General features: G+C 25.6%; 1 protein-coding gene across 1 annotated transcript in view; it reads right to left on the bottom strand.

Annotated features, from left to right (window-relative positions):
* LOC117169164 (DNA-binding protein D-ETS-4-like) overlaps nucleotides 1–15,370 on the bottom strand; it is a 52,567-nt gene that overhangs the window by 16,157 nt on the left and 21,040 nt on the right. The window contains exon 4 of the mRNA XM_033355380.1: nucleotides 8,917–9,071. Coding sequence (XP_033211271.1) covers nucleotides 8,917–9,071 — 155 coding nt within the window. The remainder of the gene's footprint in view (nucleotides 1–8,916; nucleotides 9,072–15,370) is intronic.

Below are 15,370 nucleotides of genomic sequence, written 5' to 3'. Positions count from 1 at the left end.
TATTCCTTCACCTGGACCAATCCCCGGAAGTAAACATTATAAAAAAAATGTATAGGAAATTCAGTATTTGCCTCTAATTATTCTTTTTGTAGTTTTTTTTTGCATTTTCAGCAAAATAAATACAGAAAATCATTATAAAAAATAAATTAGAGAATTATTATTATTAAATTAATTAATTAATTAAATTATTTATTATTTTTATATATTTAATTTAATTTAATTATAATTATATTGTATATTATTAATAAATATAATTTTATTATCTTTTAAGATTTCGACATATTTCAAATGATTTTAGAGGATTTAAAAGATTCACTCACATTTCTCGAGAAGTTCAAAGGATTCTAAAGGATTCCAAGGGATTTCATGAAATTTCAAAGTACTTTCGCAGTTTTCAAACGATTTAGTCACATTTCACTAAATTTCAAAAATTTTCAGTAATTTAAAATATTTACGCAGAATTTAAAAGCTTTTCAGCGGATTTTATGATATTTAAAATCATTTTTATGGATTTTAAAATATTTAAACTAATTTTAAGGGATTTCCAAGAGATTTAAAAATATTTACACGGTTTTCAAAAAATTTCGTAAGATTTCGAAACATTTTAAGGAATATTTTCTTATAAATTTTTTCAAAATGTTTACTTCTTAATTGATCATAGCTTACTTTTCGAGGACAACATACCCTACTACAGCAACGTTTTTAATTTTAAAAATAAGTATATAACCCGAAATTTTATGGAATCCAAAAGGGTTTATTTTTTATTTTCAATTTTTTTGCCGATTCAAAGAAGAATTTTTTTCTTCTAGTATATTTATTGAGTTGAAAGGGAGTAATTTTTTTTATTAAAATTGACAAAAAGAAGTTTTGGATCTTCCAATTTTTGATGAATATTTTTAATAAGTTGAAGTGGGGCAGATTTTTTAAAAATAATTTTTCTTATCATAAAATGGGGGAAATGAACAAAAAATTTCTGAATTGACATGCTTTGTCTTAAAATTTCATGTTTTTAAATGAATTTAATATCTTATGTTTTTGATGAAAATGCAAGCTACTGCTTTACTGTTTTTTATTTTTATCTGTATTAAAATAAGATATTTTTTTTAACATTTTTCTTTGAGTTGAAAAAGAGTACTTTTTTCAAATTGAAAAAGGCATTATTTGATCGAAATTTATAAATAAATTAAGAAAAAACATTTCCCTTCATAATTCTGAAAAAATGAAATTATTTCTGAATTCGAATAGAAACATTTTGTATTTTTAACTATTTTATTAAGTTAAAGGAGGACAAATTCTGTAATTTTCACATTTTGCTTTAAACAAGAAGAGGGAACTTTTATTTTCAATTTTTTTCTGAATTGAAAAGAAGGACATTTTTGTTCTGATCAATTATCAATTGAATAGGAAATAAATACTGGTTTTTATTATTTTTTTTTTTTGCTGAAATAGAAAAAGAACATTTTTTAACTTTTGAGTTTCAAGTGTTTAATTTATATAATTTTCATGTTTTTTTCTTTTGATTTCAAAAATTCCAAGCTTATAGTCTTGCGGAAAGCATATCCTACATTTTATTTTATTTTATTCTCAATTTCTTTCTAACATAAAATGGAAAATTCATTTATTTTTAAAACTTTTATTGAGATCGAAGTGAAAATATTTTGTTTCAAATTGAAACAGGGACTCTTTATTTAAAATTCAGAAATAAATTGGAAAAAAATTCTCTATTACAATTTATAAAATTGGATTGGAAAAAGGAATTTCATTTTTCAATCTATTTCTGAATAATAATAGGGATTTTTTGATTTTTAAACATTATTAATAAGTTAAAGAGAGACAAATTTGGTTTTTAATTTATCTTTTAAAAAAGAGGAATTTTTTTACATTCGACTTAGGATGAAAAAGATCAATTGTTTGTTTAATATTATTTTTAAGTTTTGAGTTCAAAATTTTTAATTTATATAATTGTCGTGTTCTTTTCATGATTTGAAATAATTTCTGGATTTTTTGTCCAGCGAAAAAATCCACTTCATGTTTTAAGTTTCTTATTTTCAATTTTTTTTTGAATTAAAACCAAAAATCCTACTATTTGTAACATTTTTATTCAGTTCAAAGAAATGATTTTTTTTAAAAGAGGAATTTTTCCGAACTAAAAAAGGAATTATTTGTTTGAAATGTATAAATAAATTAAAAATAAGCATTCCCCTTTCCAATCTTGAAAACTGAAGTTATTTCTGAATTCGAATAATGACATGTTGTAATTTTTAAATTTTGATTGAGTTAAAAAAGGACAAATTCTTTTATTTACACTTTTTTGTTAAACTAATAAAGGGACATTTTTTATTCTCATTTTTTTCTAAATCGGAGAAGGAATATTTTTTGTTAAACTGTTATCAAATTAAAACGAATTATTTTATAAACATTTTTTCCCCGAAACAGAAGAATAAAAGGGGGATATTTTTTAGTAAATTTGTTGTTAAGGGTTTCAGTTTAAAGTCTTTAATTTATATAAGTTTCATGTTTTTTTCTCATGATTTTTAATAAATCCGAGCTTATTTTTGGATTGAAAACATACCCAACAGTTAACTGTATTTTATTTTTAATTGTTTCCTGGATTAAAAAAGAAAATCCATTTATTTTTTAACACTTGTATGAAGTTAAAAGTGTAAATATTTTATTTTTATATTGAAACAGGGAATTTCTGTTTAAAATTCAGAAATAAATTAGAAACAAAAATGCCACATTCGAGATCAGAAAACTGAATTGGAAAAGAGCATTTTAGTTTTCAATTTATTTCTCAATAATAATAATAAGGGATTTTAAAGTTTTTATCATTATTAATAAGTTAAAGAGAGAAAAATTAAGAAATTTGTACACTTATCTTATGATAAAATGGAGGGAAGCTTTAATTTCCAATTTTTTTTACCGGAAGCTCGATATTCTTTGTTAAAAAAATTTTCATTGAATTATCTAGGTAGCAAATTTTTTATTTTAATTTGTTTCTGAAACAAGCGGGAATTTTTTCCACATTCGACTTAAGATGAAAAAGAGAAATTGTTTGTTGATTTTTTTTGAGTTTTAAATCTTTAATTTATATAATTTTTGTGTTCTTTTCATGATTTAAAATAATTTACAGCTTTTTGTCAGGAAAACATTCGCTAAATCATTAAAGTTTCTTATTTGCCATGTTTTTCTGAATTCAAACCGGAAATCCTATTATTTGAAACATTTTTATTCAGTTCGAAGGAAGGATTTTTTTTAATCGGACAAGTGAGTTTTTTTCAAAATAAATTTTCTTTCCTAAACTCTTTTCCGCGTTTAACTGTTTCGCAACTTTGTACATAATCGCTCAGTTTTTCAATTGAAAAATCTCGCTCAATTTCACAAAGAATGAACATTGAACGTCGCAGAGCGGAAATATGAATCGGAATTTCTTTTGATCTTTTTTTCATTTGGCATTCAAAGAACTCTAATTTCAGGTAAGAACCTGTCTTAAGTACCTGGTATCCACATGTAATATTTATATTCCTACGCACAGCAAAAGTTACGAAGAAAGACGTCAGAGTTTGGGAATTTCCCAGAAGTTTACTTTCACCTTTCATGCCCCTCCACAAATTTCTCAAGTTTCGTTCGTAACTTTATAGGTGTTAAAACCCTAATTTCAATTCTGTGAGTCAGCGTCGCTGTTCGACAAGGTTGTCAAAAAAACCAGTTATAAAAACTTCTCAGAACAAAATTTGCAAATTGCTATAAGGCTTATTCCATTTAATTTAGCTGAAGTTGGCTGATGCCTTATTTTCCAAATTTTACCTACTTAATTACACGGCCGTCCTACGGAAAAAGGCAGTAACTGCAAAAAATAAAAAATGGGTATTTTATATCAAGGAAATTGTTGAAAAAGAATCTGTCGATTTATCGAAATATTCTTTTTCTAATGTTAATATTGTTTTAATTAATAATTAGTATTTATTACAAATTCCTCTGAATTATTTTTTGAAATTTATCCTTTTTTATTAATAAATTTATCTGATTCTTGGAAAATTCGCAATTTAGGTTTAAAAATTGAAGAATTTGATAAAAAGTTTCTTGACATTCTTGACTAAAAAATCTTTCTGTTTGAAAAAGTTAAAATGTTTTCTTCGCTGATATTTCTATTATCATATTTGTCATTGAAAACTAGTTTTTTTGCGATTGAAAACTAAACTATTTTATTGGAAATTCGTCTTCTTTGATTAAAAATTTTATTATTTGGTTACAAAGTTAAGAATTTTATTAAAGGGTATTTTTTAAACATTAAACTGTTATGTTGACAATTAAACAAATTTGGGTTAAAAATTAATCTTTTTTGTAGCAAGACACAGAAATTTGTTTAAAAATTCGTCTCTTTTGGTTAAATCTTTTACTATTTGGTTAGAGAATTAATTATTTTGTTACAGAATAATCTTTTTTTGTAGGGAAATTTGAATGTTTTTTTCAAAAGTTCAATTCTTCTGGGTTAAACATTTTTTTTGTTATGTTTGAAAATAAAACTATTTGATTAAAAATGTATCCTTTTTGTTGAAAATACACAAATTCACCTTTTTTTATTAATGAACTGTTTTTTAGAAAATTTGATGCTTTGGCTTAGAAATTAAAATTTTTTTTATTTTCTTGACTTAAAAAGCTTTCGGTCTTGAACATTTCATTTTTTTGCTAAAAATTCGTACTTTTTGGTGGAATACAAATATTTGTTAGGCAAGGAAAAAATATTTTTTGTTAAAATATCCACTAATGCATTTTTGTTTTGAAAATGTATTCTATAGTGGTGTTAAATTAATCTATATGGTTGAAATAAGAATTACTTTGTTAACAATTCATTTTTTGTTAAATTTGCGTTTCTTTGTTGAAAAAATAAATATTTTGTTGCAAAATTCTCTCTTTTTGTTTAATTTAACTGTTTTAAATTGAAAAAATTATTATTTTGGTTGGATACAATTGTTTTTTATTTAAGATTAAAATATCAACTATTACATTTCTTCTGAATCCATTATATTTTGGTTGAAAATTAAATAATATTTTCTTGAATATTCTTCTCCTTCTGTTTGATTTAACTGTTTTTAATTCAAAAAGTTAAAATATTTTTTACTGAAATTCCAAGTAGCATATTTTCGTTTGAAAATTTAACTGTTTTAAGATAGGTTCTTTTGGGTCAGAAATTAATGCTTTGTTGATGGAAATAATTTTTTGCTAGAAATGGATCTTTTTTTATAAAAATCGACTTTTTTGGTTTTATTCAACTGTTTAGTATTTGACAAAAAGTTTTTTTGTTTGAAAATCAACTAAAACATTTTTGGTCGAGAATTCATTCTTTAGTGGTTAAAAATTCAACAATGTGGTTAGAAAAACTATTTTGTTTACAATTTTTTTTCTTTTGAACATTTATCTCCTTGTATGCAAAATGAACTACATGCTAGAAAATTCGTCTCTTCTGGTTAAGACTTATTATTTGGTCAAAAAAGTATTATTTTGGTAATAGTTCATTCTTTTTGGTTGAGTATTAAAAAGTTTTATAGAAAATTCGTTTTTTGGCTTAAAAAATTAACAATTTAACAATTTGTTTGCATTTTTTTTCTCTTATAACTGAAAATCTTTCTCGGTTAAAACTAACTTTGTTGCTAAAAATTCTTTGTTTTGGGTTTAATACAATTTCTTTTTATTTGAGATTAAAATATCAACTATTATATTTTTTTTTCTGAATCCATTCTTTTGTGGTTGAAAATTAAAAAATTTTGTTGAAAAATCGTATTTTATGGTTGACCCTTATTATTTGATTAAAAAATTAATTATTTGTTTAGATACTCAAAATTCAACGGTTTTGTTAGAAGTTTCTTTTATTTTTCTTTTATTATTTTTTGGTTTCTTCTTCTGAGCTAAACCTTTTTTTTTGTTATTTTGCACTTTGAAAATTAAATTTCGAAATCAAACAAAAACAGGACTTTTAAATAAGTTTCCAGTGGGGGAAGTTCTACATTTCAGTCCCTAGGGAGTAAAAAGTGACGACACAAGTAAATAGTAAAAATTATCAATCGATCAGTTAAACGTGTTTACAGACTGACGGATTAGACCAACTAGTAAACGACAAGTTACCATAAATTCGGAATAAATTAACGTAATTTACTATAAGTTATCACGAATTCCTGCAAATTTTTGGATTCTCTGAATTTCCGTAAATTTCCAAAATTTTTGTAAGTTTCCAAAACGTTGTAAACAATAATTGATGCACCCAGGTAGAGTTGACATTTAATTTCAAATAATTTTCGAAAAACATTGATAAGTCAGTCAAGTATAAAAATTTTGGACAATTCAGCCGCTACCGTCTTCACCCGTCAGCAAAATTCGTCAAGTGTGATTGCCAATGTGAGGCTTGTCTTGGAAATAAATTATTCTTGGTGAACCTTTGGAATTGCAGTTGAGATACGAGAGTCACGTTCGGGATTTATTACGCTATCGCGATGTCATGGTATTTTCTTCGGGAAGGGATAACCTCTTGGAAAGGGATCATCTACCATTCCAAGGCTGATATGTCCAGAAACCAAAACTCTGTTGTGGTGCTGATAAGCCAGCAACACATTGACACCGACCTTGTACCAAAATCTGTTCAATTCTTGATAATTCGATTCACTGTTTAGTTCAACCTTTCTTTTCATAAAATAATTCAATTTTCAAAAAAACTATCCAGTCCAAAGAAAGAAAATGAATTGAAAAGAATGGTTAGCTAAGCTTATCAACATTTGAAAAAATTGATTAATTAAAAAAAGAGTAGGGCACCACTTTCATGTTTCAGACATCACACCCTTTCTCCTATTTCCAAATTATCCCATTCTTTAAATCTTTTTTTATTTTGTTAAAAATTCTAATATCATACTATTGGTTCATCATTCATATCGTTTGATTAGAAATTGTACTACTTGGATGAAAATTCAATTATTGTGCCAAAAATTAATTTTTTTAAGAAATAATTTAACTATTCTATTTTTAGTTAAATATTTGACTTTATAACTAGCAAATTAATTTTCTTGGTAGAAAATGCTCTCTAATTTTGTCTAAAAATGCAACTATTAGGTTGAAAATTAATCTCTTTTGGTTAAGGATGTAACAATTTTGTTTATAATTTGTCTTTTTTGGTGCAATTCAACTATTTATATTTTTTAATTTTCAAATATTTTTCGTTCGAAATTTGAAGAATTTGGTAGGAAATTGAACGATTTGGTTGTGAGTTAATTTTATTGTTGAAAATTAATTTTGTTGGTTGGAAATTCAACTTATTTGGTCAAACATTAAAATTATTTTGTTACAAATTAAACGTTTTATTTCCAATTTTAACTGTTTTATATATAATTAATCTTTTCGTGTTTAAAATTTAAACATTTCCTTGAAAATTCAAAAATTTTATTAAAAAATGAAGTATTTTCTTGAAAATAAATATTGTTTGGGAGGAAAATAATCTTTTTGGTGGAAAATTCATGTTTGCTTCAAAATGGAACTTTTTGGTTGAAATTTCATCCTTTTTTTAAATTTCTTTCACAAACAATATAAAAATTCCACTTTTGTTGAAAAATGATTTTCTGTAGTTAAAAATTTGAATGTTTGATTAAAAATTCATATTGTTTGTTATAAATGAGTCTTTTTTGCTAGAAAAATTAATATTGTTGGTATAAAATGTATCCTTATTTTGGCTAAAAATCCAAATTTTTTGAATACATTTTTTTCAAATTCATTTTATTTCTTAATTTTTAATTAATTCGAATTTATTTGATCAAACTTCTTTATAAACCGATCAGAATAATTAGAATACGAAAACAATTAAAGGAATACACTTTTTTATAATTCGTCTTCTTTGGTTCACTTCAGCTTTTTTGTGTTTATATTAAAAGCCTTTTGGCTTGAAAAATCAAGATTTTGTAGGAACTGAAACAATTTTGTTAAAAGTGACCCTTTTTGTTAAAAATTCAAATTTTTTGTTAAAATTTCAACAATTTTGGTAAAAAAACTCAAATAATTGGTTAAAAACTCCTTTGACGATAATCCGTCTTTTTGTCTTGAAAATAAGAAAAATTTGTTAAAGAATTCAAAGTTTTGGTAGAACAATATTTTTTGTTTAGAAAAAATAAATAAATCATTTTTTAGTTAGAATTTCAACAATTTTATAAAGATTCAACTAGGCTATTTTTCGCTGAAAACCCATTTTCTTTATGAAAATGCAGCTATTTGTTTAAAACTTCTTCAGAGGAAAATTTAACAATCTGGTTGATAATTCATGTTTTTTTTTTTAAATCCGTGTTTTTCGTGTTCGAAATTTAAACTACTTGGTTGAAATTTAAATTTATTTGTTCAGAATTATTTTTTTTGGTTGGAGATTTATCAGTTTAGTTGAAAATTCATTTCCATGGTATAAAATTAAAAAATTTAATTTAAAATTAGTTTTTTTTTTAATGAAACATCTTTTTAACTGAAAATTAAGCTATTCCAGTCAAAGATTCTCTATTTTTATTGCAAAATATACGTATCTTAGAAAATTCATCTATTTTGTTGAAAATTTTTTGTTGTCATTAAAATTAATTTTTTTAACAAAAAATTTAGATATTAGTTTTATGGTTGAAAACTCGAATATTTTGTTTAATAAGGAGTTCCAGTATTTGTTTAAAATGGATGCAGTTAATTAAAAAATCAACTTAAACAAAAAGAAGTTTTTTTGTTCCTAGGAAGTTAGTAGTAAATCTTCCATAAGTGGGATACCACGGGGTTCGCTATGAGAATAAATAAAATGTTTAAAAAACTGTCTTCTCAAAATTTAATTTTGAGTTAATCGATAATCAATATTCGAGAAAGGATATTAATTTAAGGGGAGATTGATATTAAGGAAATATATTTTTGACGAACCTGTGGCGCTCTCCTGCAAAATTCTTCTTCAGTGAGGGACGCTAAAGTAGCACCATCAACGTTGAAACTTTCTACAGGCACAGAGGGTAGCTGCAATTGCCTTCTAGCCCACTGCACCCAAGCTGCGACGTCAGCCGCACTCCAGCGGCGAGGTTCTGAAAAAAAAACACAAAGAATAATTTAAAAAGAGTCTCGTTTCAATTTTCATTAATTTATTAAAGCCTTCCTTATTTCTCAATTGAACCGAAACAATTATATAAATTTGCCATTTAAAGCCATCTCATGGCTTAAGACTAACAAGACTCGAGACGAGACTCGAGGCAAAAGAATATTTGAGACAAGCGAGAATTAAGATTAGACAAGACTCGAGACGAGACGTAAAGAAACTCGCGACAATATTTGGACGAGAAGAGGCGAGAAGAGGCGAGAAGAGGCGAGACGAGGCGATATTTAAGTCTAGAGGGCTATTAAGGCCTTACAAGACTAGAATCTCGAGGCAAAAGAATATTTAAGTCTAGGCGGGAATTAAGATGAGAAAAGACTCAGGACAAGACGTGAAGATACTCGAGGCAATATTTAAGACTAGACGGGATGAGACGAGGCGATATTCAAGTGTAGACGAGACTTAAGACTAGACAAGACTCGAGGCAAAAGAATATTTACGACTAGGCGAAAATTAGTACTTGTCAGGACTCGAGACAAGACGTGAAGAAACTCGAGACGATATTTGACATTAGAGGAGAGTCTCGAGAGTCGAGATGACACTTCAGGCAAAAAATATTTATGACCAGGCGAGAATGAAGATTAGACAAGACTCGGGGCGATACGTGAAGAAACTCTAGACGATATTTAAGACTAGAGAGGATGAGACGATATTGAAGTACATACGGAACTTAAGACTAAACAAGACTCGAGACTCGACGTAAATGAATATTTGAGACTAGAGGAGAATTAAGATTAGACAAGACTTAAGACGAGACGCGAAGAAACTCGAGACGATATTTAAGACTAGAAGAGATGAGACGAGGCGATTTCCAAGTCTAGACGGAACTTAAGATAAGACAAGACTCGAGTCAAGAAAAGGCGCGAGACGAGACTCAAGACTCTGGACGAAACGAGTTAAGGAGAGGTAATTAATAATTAAAACAAATATTACGATATCTAGAGCAGATTGCATGCCATTTTAATTTTAACTCAAACTCTAATTGTTATTTTATTTGACTTACAGTAATCTTTAACTTCTACTTAAATTGAAGATTTTATCTCAACTGGAATTAAAAGCAAATAAATCAATTAATAACCTAATTTTCTGTTTTGTTTCGTAATAAGATATTCCAAAAAGAGATAAGAAATGAAAAATAAATGATAATTCGCGAACTTATTCAAATTTGATTTTTTATAGTTTAAAACCTTTCAATTTTGAACATAATTTTTAAGCAGATGTGAGTGATGCTATGATGGGACAACAAAATTTTTCAAAAAAATCAAAACCCCCCATAATGAAAAATACCAAAAATTTGTTTGACGAAGCAGAACATTTCCATTGAAAATAAAATTTTAGGATATTTCAAATTACCAATGAATAATAAAACGACTAAAAATATTTATCAAAGAAATTTAAATATTCCGAAAAAGTAAATCAGCAAAATTAGAAAAATGTAGAAAATTCAAATTACCCAAATTTTATGTTAACGAAATTTTGGAAACCCGAATTTCAAACATTCTAACATTTCAAATTTATGATCATGAAATAAGTGAATTTTTGATATTAGTAAATTTAAGAATCCAGGAAATTAAAATGACCGAAAAAGTAAAAAAAAATCAAATGTAATATCTTTTATCTGTTAGAATAGATTCTATTTTCCTATGCAATGATTTAGGGAATTTAATCATTTTTACAAATTATTAATTTTGTCAATATTGAATTTCGGCATTTTAAAAATTCGGCTTGTAAAATTTCAGTAACTATTTTTCACATTCGAAATATTTTAATTTCGCGGATAAAAATATTCAGTATTTTGAAATTTTGGAAAATCTAATATTTCAGAAAGTTCGGGATTTTTCTTTTCCGGAAAAATTATGTTGCTCGGCAATAATTAAAGTTTTATTTTTTTTATTTAGTTGCATTTTTAAAAGTTGCAAATAAAACCGTTAAATCGTTAATAAATGTTTATTTATTATATAAAATCGAATAAAAAAGATGCTTGTGCTATAAAGTGACTAACTCTGCCCAAACTTAAGTTAGAAAGATTTTCCAAAAACGAATAAAAACTTTATTGAATCCCACGTTTAAAAAACTCTAGTTAAGGCACTTTTGATAAATAGAAAACGAAATTTCATATAAAAAAGACCGACCTATAGTCCGTTTTTGAACAATTTTTAATTCCTAACTTCCACGCACTGCATTCTTTAGGAAAAAAATATAAAAAATGGAAATTTTGTCAAATTAAAATCCAAAGCTTTCTCTTCAAAATGAGACCAAAAACATAAAAAAATATTCACGGATTCTCGAATTATTATACAAAAGGAAACGTGGCCGAGGCGAAAAGCGGTCGGTGTCGTGTCGATCGCAGTCATTGTCTCTTATTTCCTATACCGATTTCGTCTGTTTACCACTCCACATTTTTGATAATAATTTGGGAATCAATCAATATTTTATTACGTTATTTGACTCATTCTAAAGAGAAATTAAAAAAATTTAATTTAGCGCATTCAAAATTTTTTTCAAATTCTTCCTCTGAAGAATGTATGCGGTGGAAGTTGATAATCGAAAAGTTGTTAAAAACGGAAAATTGGTCGGTCTTTCCAAAAGGCAATCGCGGTCCATAGTCGGAAAAAATATTTTAAGAGGGCTCAATCAACGCAGAATTTAATGAGCTATCTTTCCTTTTTTTTCCAAAATCTCTATAAAATTAATAATTGAAAATTCAAGCCTTGAAAATTGAAAAATTCGAATTCGCAATTTCCAATTCCCACTCTAAATTTGCGAATCAAAAATATTGCAAATTGGGTTACAAAGGGAATCGAAAGTCTTGTATTTTTTTAGATGAAATCTTATTCCTTGATCTCGAGAGGACCTGAAATTTCGTCACTCTCAGTTGAAAATGACTTCGTTACCTTCGTAAATTAGAAACGTGACGTCATGTTTTAGACTAATAGTGGAACCGGTCTTGTACGAATATTGGCCTCGGGCAAGGTAGCCTAGTCATGCGAAACGAGGATAGAGCAAATAATAAAAAAATAATAAAAATATTTTCTGATCTATTGCCTTCTATCTTCTATTTTCATTGAATGAGTAATTTTACTGGCATCATTATCATGGTCATTTATAGACGCAATAAAAAAAAAAGAAATATCATTTGATTAGTGGTTAAATAATTCCAGTTAATTAACGGATTTCTGTTTTCTAGTTTCTATTCTTCAGTTTTTATTTTCTTGTGTCAGATGCATTAAAATTGTTTGGATCTAATAGATTTCTCTTGATTAAAATAATACTCAACCGCAATCGTAATTCAGAATGGAACAGAAACGGTACTCGAGATTCTTTAACGAGCACTATTCCCACTGTTTCTTGATGACGAAGCATAGTCACTGATTTAGAAGTAATTTTCTTAATTGTATGTTATACTGTTAACTTTTTCAACGATCAGTATTTTTTGAATTAGAGAAGATTTTAAGTGACAAAGCAGAAAAAGGGTCTGTTGCTTCTAAAGAACAGGTCCTTTCAACTTTAAATCTGTTTTGAAATTTTTAATCTTAAAATGTATCATCCTTAAATCATCAGAAAAAAATAAAATAACTATAAAAAAGCTTTGAAGATTTCAACGATCAGTATTTTTTTAACTACAGAAGATTTTAAGTGAAAAAGTAGAAAAAGGGTCGGTTGCTTCTAAGCAACAGGTTCTTTCAACTTTATATCTGTTTCGAAATTTTTAATACTAAAATGTATCATCCTCATATCATCAGGAAAAGATTGAAACCCACAGGATGAAATACACCACCTCCCACAAAATATAATACAGGAAGTACAAAAATAAATGTTTGAAATAAAAGTAAAATAATACCATAAAAAATGTATAGATAAATTTTCAATCCAAAAATATTAATTTTTGAGAACTAGGTTAAATTTAAAAAAATAAGAATTCTTCTACAACCAAAGATAATTTAAAATTAAAAATAAATAAAAAATATGATAGATGAAATATATAAATAACAATAAAGATGTTTGGTAGTCAAAAAGGTGGATTTTCAACCAACCCATTTTAATTTGAAAAACAAGATTTGTTTTTTTATTATATTGATTACATTTTCAACAAATTGAAAAAAAAGTTTCTGTCAGCAACCAAGAAAAGATGGTTATTTATGTTTAAAAAAAGTAAAATTCAACAAAAAAGAAAAATATAATAATTGGTATATCAACAAAGAAAAATTGTTATTTAAAATAAAAAACTTTTAAATTCAACTAAAAAAAATCTAACAGTTGATATTTCAAAAAGAAATAAATTCTATTTTATATTTTAAATAGTTAAATTTAAACAAAAAACAAAAGGATTTTCAAACAAAATTATTGAATTTTTAAACCGAAATAGCAAATTCTCTAGAAAAAAGTTGAATTTTCAACTCGAAAATGTAAATTTCCCAACAAAAATGTGATTTTTGACCAAATAGTTGAATTTGCAACCAACTAGTTAATTTTTGATGAAGAATGCAATAGTTACATTTTCAAAAGGAAAACTTCATTTTTAAACAAAAAAATTCTAAGCAAATTAAAAAAAAATTTCTATTAAGAAGGTGGAACTTCAACTAATAAAATTAATATTTTTAGCAAACTAGTTCAACTCTCAACGTAGTGATTGAATTTTCATTTTAAAAAAATTTTTTAGCAAAAAGGGCGGCGAATTAAAAAAAAAACTACATACATTTTAAACAGAATAATTTTAATTTTAACTTAAAACTATTAATTTTTAAATAATAATGGAATAATTAGATTTTTATTTAAGGAAATAAATTTTAAAGGAAAAAAAACGAGCTTTAACAAAATAGTTAAATTGCAACCAAAATTATGGATTTTCTACTCATAATATTAATTTTTAATCAATTAGGTTCAATTGTAAACTCAACAATTAAAATTTCAGAATTAATTTTTTACTATAAAGATGAATTTATAAAAAATTGTATGAATTTGGAACCAAATTGTAGAATTTCCTAGTAAAAAAGATGCTTTTTTTAAGGAAAAATGCAATAGTTGATATTTCGGAAGAAAAAATATTTTAATTTTACATAAAAAATGTTGAGTTAATCCAAAAAAGGTCAATTTTCGAAAAAATGTTGACTTTTCAAACCAACACGAGTAATGTTCTATAAAATAGTTAAACTTTTAACCTGAAAATATGAATTTTCTGTAAGATAACTATTTTTTGACAAAATAAAGAAATTTTGAACCAAATAATTGAATTTTGTACCAAAATTATTGATTTTTTTACTGCATTGTGTAATTTTGAAAGCAAATCACGATTTTTATGCAAAAATGATAAATTTTTGACCAAAAATTATTAATTCTCAACAAAATATTCGAATCATAAAGAAAAAGTTCATTTTTAAGCAAATAGTTAAACTGGCAACCAAATAATTAAATTTTACATTTAGAGAATTAATTTTTTACCAAAAAAGACATATTTGCAAAGAAATAATTTAATGTGCATATTTCCTGAAAATAAAATCAAGAATCCAACAACCAAATTTTGACAACCGCCATAACAATTTTCTATTGAAATTTGAAAATAGAAAAAATATTCCTAAAAAATAAAAGAAACAATTTTCTTTTTTGCACAAAAATAAAAAGGAAAATTAAATCCCCAAATTAAATTAATCTTCAACTAAAAGGATCTATTTTTTTACCAATAACCTAGTAGTCAGATTTTCAGTCAAAACAATCATTTTCAACGAAAAAAAAGAGTTTTTAATCAAATAGTTCAATTTTCAACTAAAGAGATGGATCTTTTGAGCAGCAGAATTTTAAGATCAATTTTTTTTTCAAAAATGATGAAATTTAAAAAAATTAGATAAAACTACGAAGTTATTGAATCTTTGACTAAAAAGAACATCAATTTTCAATGAAAAAGTAGTTTAATTTTAAACTAAACACTACCGATTTTTTCCAAAAATGTTATAATTAAATTATCAGCTAAAAAAATAATTTTCAACTAAAAATAAACAAATTTTCACCAAAATGGTTAAATATACAAACAAAATGATGTATATCAAAATAATGTAGACTTTTTACTTAAAACGAATTAACTTTTAACGTAAAATGATTAATTTTTTTTACTGGTTTCTATTAACTCAGTTCGCCTCCAAACGAGAAAATGAAAAAAAGGCGAAGTTATCACATTTTTTTTAAACATGGTCTTCAGATTTGAATTTTCCATATGTGGTATCACATTCTGCTTCACCC

Source organism: Belonocnema kinseyi, chromosome 3 (genome assembly GCF_010883055.1).
Source record: "Belonocnema kinseyi isolate 2016_QV_RU_SX_M_011 chromosome 3, B_treatae_v1, whole genome shotgun sequence".
Classification (NCBI taxonomy): domain Eukaryota; kingdom Metazoa; phylum Arthropoda; class Insecta; order Hymenoptera; family Cynipidae; genus Belonocnema; species Belonocnema kinseyi.
This window is presented reverse-complemented; position numbering and strand designations above follow the sequence as displayed.